The 9,358-nt window shown below is 41.5% G+C and overlaps 1 protein-coding gene across 3 annotated transcripts in view; it reads right to left on the reverse strand.

Moving 5' to 3' along the window:
• POU2AF1 (POU class 2 homeobox associating factor 1) overlaps positions 1 to 6,546 on the reverse strand; it is a 28,703-nt gene extending 22,157 nt beyond the window's left edge. Inside the window, exons 1-2 of one of the 3 annotated variants that reach the window (XM_023554778.2) lie at positions 6,385 to 6,542; positions 5,065 to 5,369 (exon numbers count right to left, since the gene is read on the reverse strand). In XM_023554778.2, coding sequence (XP_023410546.1) covers positions 5,065 to 5,080 — 16 coding nt within the window. In that variant the 5' untranslated portion in view covers positions 5,081 to 5,369; positions 6,385 to 6,542. The other 2 variants (XM_023554777.2, XM_010595446.3) reach the window with 2 other exon arrangements.
• Positions 6,547 to 9,358: the final 2,812 nt, after the last annotated feature.

The following is a 9,358-nucleotide window of genomic DNA, read 5'->3' on the forward strand; positions in this document are numbered from 1 at the left end:
ACTTGGTAAGAAGTAAATGTGCATACTAGGTTCATTAAATATGCAAAGGTTGTAACACAGAAGCAAAATATAAAAGGTAGCCCATAAAACCTAAATTATTTCTTATTATAAAGTGTGCCTGACTTTATACAAGGGATGGGGTTCCAAAAATTATGCATATATTACATGTTTTCCCTTATCTAAATGTAAAAAAAAAAAAAAAATTTTTTTTTTTTTAAATGTAGCTTTACTGCCCTAAAGTAAAAAAAAAATTGGCTATTTAGTGGAGGACCCCTAGACTAAATCCTAAGAGCAGAGCTTTGTGCTGATCGGAATTTGAGACTCTGATTTGTCTGTCAGGTAAACCTCTGTCAGTTATCTGAAAATGAAGGCATATCCGTGCCATAAAAACTTGATAATAACTATCTTCTGTTCCTAAGATGCCTCACTGGGCACAACAGCAAGGACACACCAAGGCCAAGTGTAAGGGGACACCAAGACAAGCAGCCGATTCAAAGAAGATCAGGCAAGCCTGCCTTTGGTTATCATGCAGATCTTTCCCTACCTAATACAAACAACAACAATAAAAAGCGATTTTTTAATTTATTCACTTCCTAACAAGTCGTGTGGAGTTTACTCTACAGTTTCATCACTTTTAAGGAAGAAGTCAATCGAATCAGTTTTGGGCATTGTGCAAATCACTTAGTTGATTTTTAATTTTTAATTTTTTTTATTTTTTAAATGTTATCTGTATTTTATTTATTTATGCAAGCTTTATCAACCACTGGAGTTGTTATTGTACAACCTCAAGATACTGAGTAACTAAGGAAATAAATGCCTAAAACCAAAAACCAAACCAAACCTATTTCCATCAAGTCTCTTCTGACTCATAGCGGGCCTATAGGAAAGAGTAGAACTGTCCCATAGGGTTTCCACGGAGTGGCTGGTGAATTCAAACTGCCAACTTTTGGTTAACAGCCGAGCTCTTAACCGCTGACCCGCAAGGGATCCAAATGCCTAGAATAATACTCAAATCATTTTAGACCAGAGGTTGGCAAACGGTAAAGGGACAGATAGTAAATATTTCAGGTTTTGCCAGTCATTCAGTCTGTTGCATCTATTCGACTTTGCTGTTGTAATGAAAGCGGCCACAGATAATATGTAAATGATAGAGGTAGTTTGTTCCAATAAAACTTGCTTTAGGTTTTGCTGGCCATTCAGTCTCTGTTGCATCTACTTAACTCTGCTGTTGTAGTGAAAGCAGCCGTAGACAATATGTAAATGATAGATGAGTGTGTTCCAATAAAACTTCATTTACAAAAACAAGCACTGGGTCGGATTTGGCCCCCAGACTGTAGTTTGCAGATCCTTAGAAAACTATTTGCAAGATTCTGTCACCCAAGAATATTTTGACTGTGCCTTTTAACGAGTATAATGAAAGCATGGAAATGGATACATAGGAGGGAACTCGGCATAATCCTGATCACTCAAGATGAGTCCACAGGAGATGCCACGGGAGGGAAGGTGCTCACCACCACTATCATTAGAAAACTTGATCATGCTTTACTTACATTCTCAAGTTCTGACAAAAACTTTGTGTGGTAGGCATTAAAATCCATTTTCCAGACTTTGACGAATATGAGAAGGTTAAATGATTAAATTGCAGAGCCAGCTTTCAAACCGATACCTATCACACTCCAATGCTCAAGCTGTTTGTACGGCACTGCTACTAGTTGGCCTTCATAAGGGCTTCCTCTTTGGGGGTGGATGCTAGCTTGTCACGTCTATAAAGGACCTGCAAGACCAAGGGCAGAACCAAGGCAGGGGAGTCTGCAGGTGGAGTGACTCCTTTATCCAATTGGTCAGTCAAGCAAGTCTTGCATGCATCCACCGTTGAGGCTTGAAGATTTCCACTTCTGTTCACTTCTGAGCTTTGTCACAGTCATCTCTGATCTTAACCAAAGCCATGTTCACATTTGCTCCACAAATGGGGGTCATGGGCCAGATTGGGAGGAGGCAACAGATTTACAAAATGGATGTTTACTTAACCCTTTCCAGAACCCCAGAGTACAGTCATTTCTGCTCATGCCTCGAGGGTGTTTTCTGAAAAAAGAAAGTGCTTTTTCAGCACTCTTGGTGTCTAATTTCAAACCCTGCCCTTACATCGGGTGATTCTAAGTAGGCTGACGATGCTGCCCTGTTCTAACTGGTTTTCCCACAGGGTTTAGTCACTCAGGTGCCCTCGGTGACATACTTGTGTCCAAGGTAAGGGGAATGGGTCCCGTGCCTCAGGGCTTTTCCTAATCTCCTTTTAGACTCCAAAAGACAATTATAGAGAAATCTGATTTGTGTTCATCTGAAAGTGTAGAAATGTTGACCCCAGTTGTTCCGTTGATGAGCTTACGATTGTGGTCTCTCTGGTTGAGGGAGTTTGGCTGTATCTGACTGCCCTCCTGGTGTAAGCAGGAAGCATCTCCCTTTAGGGGACACTGAGCTTCTGTTAGGGGTGATGGTCTAATTTAGGAACAGGTAAAGGGTGATGGTTGAATGACATGATGAATATAATTAATGTCACTGAAACATACATGTGAAGATTGTTGAAATGTCAAATATTTTGTTAAGTATACATTTACCACAATAAATTAAAAAAAAAAAAAAGATCGAAGAAACTCCAGAACAGAAAAAAACAATATACAGTGACAAAAAGTAGTTAGTGGTTAACTGGGGCCAGGTGTGGGGATTGGGGTTATTGGGAAAGGCCACAATGGAACTTTTTGGTGTGATAGAAATGTTTTATATCTTGACTGTGATGGTGGCTACATGGATGTTTGTATTTGTCAAAGCCTATCAAACCATATACTTAAAAGAAATGCTTTATTATACATAAATTATACTTTCATAAAGTTAACTTAAAAAAAAAAAAAACTCTGTTAATCTCTTAGGAGTTAAAGGAAAAAAGTATAGTGGACCACTAATAGAATATGGCAGTTTAGGAACACAGGGAAGCAGCCCAAATCTCACATGTACTAAAATCAGAACCAGAGCACTCAACACCATTTCTATGGCACTTTAGCCTACTAAAGGTAATTGTACAGAATAAGTATTACTTTACTCCTATTTTACATATAAAAAAACTAAGAATTCAAAATGTGGCCCTGGGTGACTACTAGCCAAAAGGTTGGCAGTTTGAACCCACCCAGCAGTGCCACAGGAGACAGGCCGGGCAATCTGCTTCTGAAAGATCACAGCCTTGAAACGCTATGGAGCCTTTCTATTCTGCACACATGGGGTCTCTGTGAATCAGAATTGACTTGACGGCAACTAACAACAACAAGAAGAATTTAAAGAAGGGCAAGTGCTTGCTAAGGTTGCTCAGCTCCTTAGCTTAAGCAGGACTCCCTCCAAGTGTTCACAGAAAACCCAAACGATCCAGCGCTAAGTCTAAGCACGTAGGGATGCTCGACTGCTCCAGGAAACCAAAGACATGAATGCTGCCCGCCCTGCTCCACTGGAGTCCCCGGGTGGTACAAAGAGTTAATGCACTTGACTGCTAACTGAAAGGCAGGAGGATAGGATTTACCCCAAGGTGCCTCAGAAGAAAGGCTTGGCAATCTACTTTCAAAAAATCAGCCATTGAAAACCCTGTGGAGCACACTTCTACTCTGATGCACATGGTGTTGCTGTGAGCCAGGGTCAATTCTACAGCAGCTGGTCTGGCCCTCCTCCACATAGCACAACCCTGGGTTGGCTGCCAGTACCCTTGGCAGATTAGGTAGGGTTTTGCCCCATCCTTCTTTCTGTGTGTAACACCACATATAAACAATATTTCTAATTACCTGCAAGGATTTCATAATTAATCAAATTAAAGTTAATTTCTTTTTATTTTTTTAAATTGCATCTTGCCAATATCCAATACTGATGAGACTCCACAATCTGAGAAATTTTGAAATCACACCTCCATATTACACAAGCTCAATTTCAGAGAATTTACACAAGAAATAAAGGAAACAATGACTTGATGATAAAGTGACTATAATCACGCTTTAATCAATGAAGTTATCTTTGCAGAACTTAAAGAAATCCAATGGAACATCTTTTTTAAAAAAGCTAAATAAACACTTTTTAATTTATCTAATTCTCTTATATTACATTTGCTTGAGGTAGGGTGTGCATGAATTAAAAGGAATTTTAAAGAACTAAGTACATTTAAAAGGAAGGTAATGCAAAGTTTTGGTATTATTTCTCTACTGAGGAAGTACAGAACTGAGCCCTACTAAGATTCACTCTCATGAGGCCATTGAATTGACTGTAATCACAGGAAAGCAATGTTATAGATATTCTCTGCATGGTTTCAATTCTTAATAACACAGGTCTTGATAAATCTCTGTTTGGTCCCACATAATGGAAAATAAAGTTCACAGTTGTCCCATCCAACTCCAGGGATAAGAATCAAGGTCACAGATAAACTCACTGTCCCATTGCACTGGGACAAACAACCCTTGCCATAGAATGGGAACAAGCAGGACAAGAGACAAGATGGTGAAACAAGTGAAGATGTGCTTCACAAAACCAAGTTTCCACTTTGTCTCCACGTAGTCACAGAAACATCTCATGCATTTGTCAGAAAAGCTAAGTAACTCCACTGGAAACAGGCCCACAGAATGAAACAACAGGCTGCAGTGTAGCTACTTAAGAAAAATAAAGCCACTTGTGTAAAGAGCTGAATGGCTTTCCCCTCCCAGCCCCAACCCAATATCACAGTTGGCTTTTGTTTTGTGAATCATACACTGCCCTTTCTTCACCACAGTGATTCACACACAAGCAGAGATGCAATGAGCTGTCCCACCTTGGAACACTAGTTCGTTCCCCACCCCCAGCCTGGAAAATAAGCATCACCCCTGACAGGTTGGTTTCTCCACAGGCTCCCTCTCACCCGCCTCACCTTTCCTGCCCCTTTGCATTGGAACCCACAACCCTCATTGCCCCCGTCGCCACCACCATCTCTTGGATTACAAGCCGACAGATAAACTCCCTGCCCTCACCCATGATCACTTGGCTCTGAGCAGCCACGGCCACACCACTTACGTTTTTGCCAGAGCATGGTCTGTGACAGGATGTTGCCTTTTCTCTTTGAAGCAGACAGCTTGGCTTCTTTAATGTGAGACCTGGGTGTGCTTTCCTCCAGTGTAGCCACTGCTTGCTCAGAGGATGTTTCCTCGGCTTTTTAAAAGCCCAAGTTCCCGCTGTGTGGGGGCACAGCGTCATCACATCCTCCCACCGCAGGCACGGGTGCTCTTGCTCTTCAGCGACACTGCCCGTCACCCCACTGTGAGCGCCCTCAGAGCCTGCTGGCTACAGACCACTTCATATTCGGAGCCGGCCATCTGGGTCTGAACAACGACATGGCATAGAAGCCTGTGGCCATTTGGATGTGGCCACAGAGCGTGGTGTGATACTTGTGTGCGTGTGTATGTATGTGGCAGTGTGCATGAGGGTAAACTGTGTGAGTATGTGTGTCCCATCTTGTACCTGCTCACACCAAGACAAGCTCAAAAGACCCCCTGGAAACCACTGGGTTTTCTGTGGTGCTTGTTCAGGGTTTCATACCACCAGGGTGTTAGCAGGGCTCAGCCCACCATGGGCTCCTGCTCAACGGGAAATGCAATTCCCAGGGGTCACTGCTTCTGAACACAGAAGGAAGCACCTGTAGTCTCTTCAAGCCTCAGTAAACAACCTCCTCACTCTTTTAATATTGCTTTTCTGTTTATTTCATTTTGAAACACAATAGCCTTCCCCTTACTACCAGCCACCACCAAAACGGCCAGCCTTGATCACGCTTAAATATGGGGAACACTGATTCTGATGGTTGATACACCAGAGAAAGAGCCCAACTCCCTCAGTGCTTTTTAACCGGAGCTGTTTACTCAGAGGGGGTATGAGGAGTGCCCATCCCGATTAACTTGAAACTTCTCAAAAGAAAAGTAGTATGTCCACCACCTGGTAGCATATGGGGTGTTAGGCCACAAGACTCCTTCCCAGGTAAAAATCTTTTGTCACTGTGTATCCAAAGTCTACATGTATGGACCGGGGTGACACAATCAGTTTGGGGTCAAGACCACGTAAGGCAGGTCTGAGGCCTTACTGCTTGGCCCTCCAAACTGCCTCAGAGCGATCTTGTACAACTAGGTCTGCTCGCGCCATTCCCTACTGAAAAAGCCTTTAATTTCTCCCCTTCAGCCACAGAGCTGGAGACACGTAAGTCCTTCATGGTCTAGCCCTTGCCTACCTTCCCAGACTCATCTCCCACTCATCCCCAATGTCCAAGCACCCCCCAACATCCATACACTTCCCTGCCTTTGATCTTGCTGTCTTCTCTTGCTGGATTCCTCTTCCACACCTCCTCACCTGAACATCTTCTCTTCATTTTTCCAGATCCAGCTCAAATGCCCCCTTTTTGGTGAAAAAATTCCTGATCCACCAAATCTTGTAGCTCAGAGAAAACTAGTCTGTCTTTTCTCAACTCCCAGAGCATTTGTCTGTTCATTATTTTTAGGTAAGCTGTCACATGACTGTGTGTTCCTCAAGGCGGTTTCAACTTTGTTTCACAGTGCCTCACTCTTAACTAACCGGCCTTCAAAAAAATCTCACTTAATGAAGTAATGAATTTTCATCTCTAATGGGTTGTTGGTTCGAGGGCAGACCCTGAGGAGAAATGTTGTCCGCATAAACAACTCGCTCAAAAGGCTGAGAATGCTATCTATAAGCTGAACTATGAGCCCTCATCCCAAGGCCTCTGAACCCTGGGATGTGGAGGGCCCAGTTCTGTAGGTGGCGGCTGGCAGCGCCACAGCCTTGCAGGGAGTAGTGTCACACAGAAGACCTTGGGCCGCGCTGAGAAGTTCCCACTGGAAACAGTGGCACATCCACTAGGCCTGGCTCAGTCGCGGGAGACGTGGGTTTCTAGCAAGGCTTTGCCACTTACTGGCTACAACCCCTTAAACAAGTCATGTGACCCATCTGAGTCTCAGTTTCCTTGTTTATAAAATGAAGAAGCAGTTCTCTGAATGTCTGACAGGGTTCTGAGGAGCGTATATAACCTCCCTAACCTTTCTTATGCTGTTCCGTATCATAGTTATGTCTTATTCTTTCCAAGTTCCATGAAATTAAGAACTTCTTCTTACCCATCTTTGTCTCTCCCCATAAGCCTAGCATAATGATTTCCTGAAATAATAATAACTAAAAAAAAATTATTATTTTTTTTTTACTTACTCTGCACCAAGCCCCATGTTAAGCCTTTCTAGACATTATTTAATTTAGTCGCAGCAACAACTCTGTGAGGGAACTTCTGTTTGTATTTTCCAGAGAAACAAATATTCATTTAGGAAGTTTAACTTGCCCAATGTCACAGGGCTAAGAGGTGATAGGCTGGGTTTTAGACTTAAGGTCTTATGACCAAAGCCTGAGCTCTAAATAATTATACTAATAGACATTCATTAAGGTGAAAGCCAAGTGTCAGCCATATTTATTAGTAGTACTATAGGATCATTGCTATTATAACCTAGATCAGATCAATAGAAACTTCCCCCACTTCCCCATCTAAATATCACCTCTTTCTTTTTTAAGATCCAACTCAAATCGCATCTTTTTGGTGAAAAAATTTCTGGTCCACCAAAACTCCTAGCCCAGAGAAAATTAGTCCCTCTTTTCTTAGTTCCCTTGTTACCCCTGGGATAAACCCCTGTCCTCTGGAAAGATAGGAGGAAGGAGAGAAACCCAGAGGTGTTCTGACAAATCAAACCTTTAACGGTAACAGAGAAAAAACAAATTTGGTAGACAAGCCCACCATTATAGCCAGGTATAAACCCTGCCAGATATAAGCCAGTTCAGGAAGCCAGTGCTTCCAGCAAAGACCCTGGATATCTTTGACCACATATAGGCAGGTATTGTGGAATCATGACTCAATCAAAATGGCAGAGATTTTGCCTGGCAGACATCTTCTGTGACTCAGAATCAGAAGTCAAACTACATGTAGAGTTCAAAAGAGACACGGTGGTCATGTTCATGCAATACGTCAAGACGTGCAGGAAAAGAAAGTCTGTCAACACCATCCAAATGTCTCCAAATACAGGTGTGCTCCCACTTTTTAAAAATCTGATAAGCCAAAATCAAAACTCCTAAAACAATTAATTAAAAAGCACTGATTCATACTGCAAAAGGACTCAAATTGCCAAAAAGCTTCGCCACAGACTTCACTGCTTCCTCCATCCAACAAATATTTATTGAGTGCTTACTATGTTTCATTGCTTCTGCCAGGCTTTAGTTTTGCTTTTCATTAGGACTTTAATCTTCCCCTTCGGTCCATGACATTTTAACACCATTGGTTTATGAAAGACTGCTCATTTATTTATTTATTCCTTTATTCATTCCTTCATTCAGTTATTCACTTATTCACTCATTCACTTTCCTTCTCGTTTTACATATCTATTCTTTCTCCTATACCCCCTCACCCCCATCACACATCCACCATCCCAGTCGAGGCAACTATTTTCACCTGGTTGATGTTGACCTTTCTGTTTGTAGACATTTATAAAAATATGTATTATTTTGCATGCATCTAAACCTGTTGCCATCAAGTTGATTCCGACTTATAGTGGCCCCATAGGACAGACTAGAACTGTGCCATAGGGTTTCCAAGGAGCAGTCGGTAGATTCGAACTGCCTGAGCTCTTAATCAGTGTGCCACGAAGGCATGCATGTATTTCTAATTCATGTAATTGGTGTTGTATTATACGGCTTGTACTATTACTTATTTCTTTTTAAATTTAACTATGCTTAAAATCCATCCACATTGCTATGTATACATTCAATCTGTTATTTATAATGGCTGCAAAGTATTCCACAGTATGCAAACCCTACATTTTACTTATCTAGATTGTCTCCAATTTACCCCCTTTTCATAAAACAACAATGAACATTCTGATATGCATCCTTTTCCAGAGACACGTGAAAATGTCCTTGGGGTTATATACCCAGGTCAAAGAATATGATTAGTAATAAATTTAATAATGTTAAGTACGAGCCATATTTATTCGTAGTACCATAGGATCATTGCCGTTAGAACCTGGAGCAGATCAACAGAAGCTTATTACTTAACATTACTTAAATTGTAAGTATTATTTGTCTATAATATTTAAATTTTAAATAATAATATTTAATTCAACTAACTACTGTCAAATTGCTCCCCAGAATTCCCACTATCAGTTCATGAGGCTTCACATATTTATACTTCTCCACCAAACTTGGCATCATCCACTTTTCTTTCACCAGCCTTATGGATGGAAAGTGATAGTTTGTTGTGGTTTTATTTGACATCACTAAT

Source organism: Loxodonta africana, chromosome 7 (genome assembly GCF_030014295.1).
Source record: "Loxodonta africana isolate mLoxAfr1 chromosome 7, mLoxAfr1.hap2, whole genome shotgun sequence".
Lineage (NCBI taxonomy): Eukaryota > Metazoa > Chordata > Mammalia > Proboscidea > Elephantidae > Loxodonta > Loxodonta africana.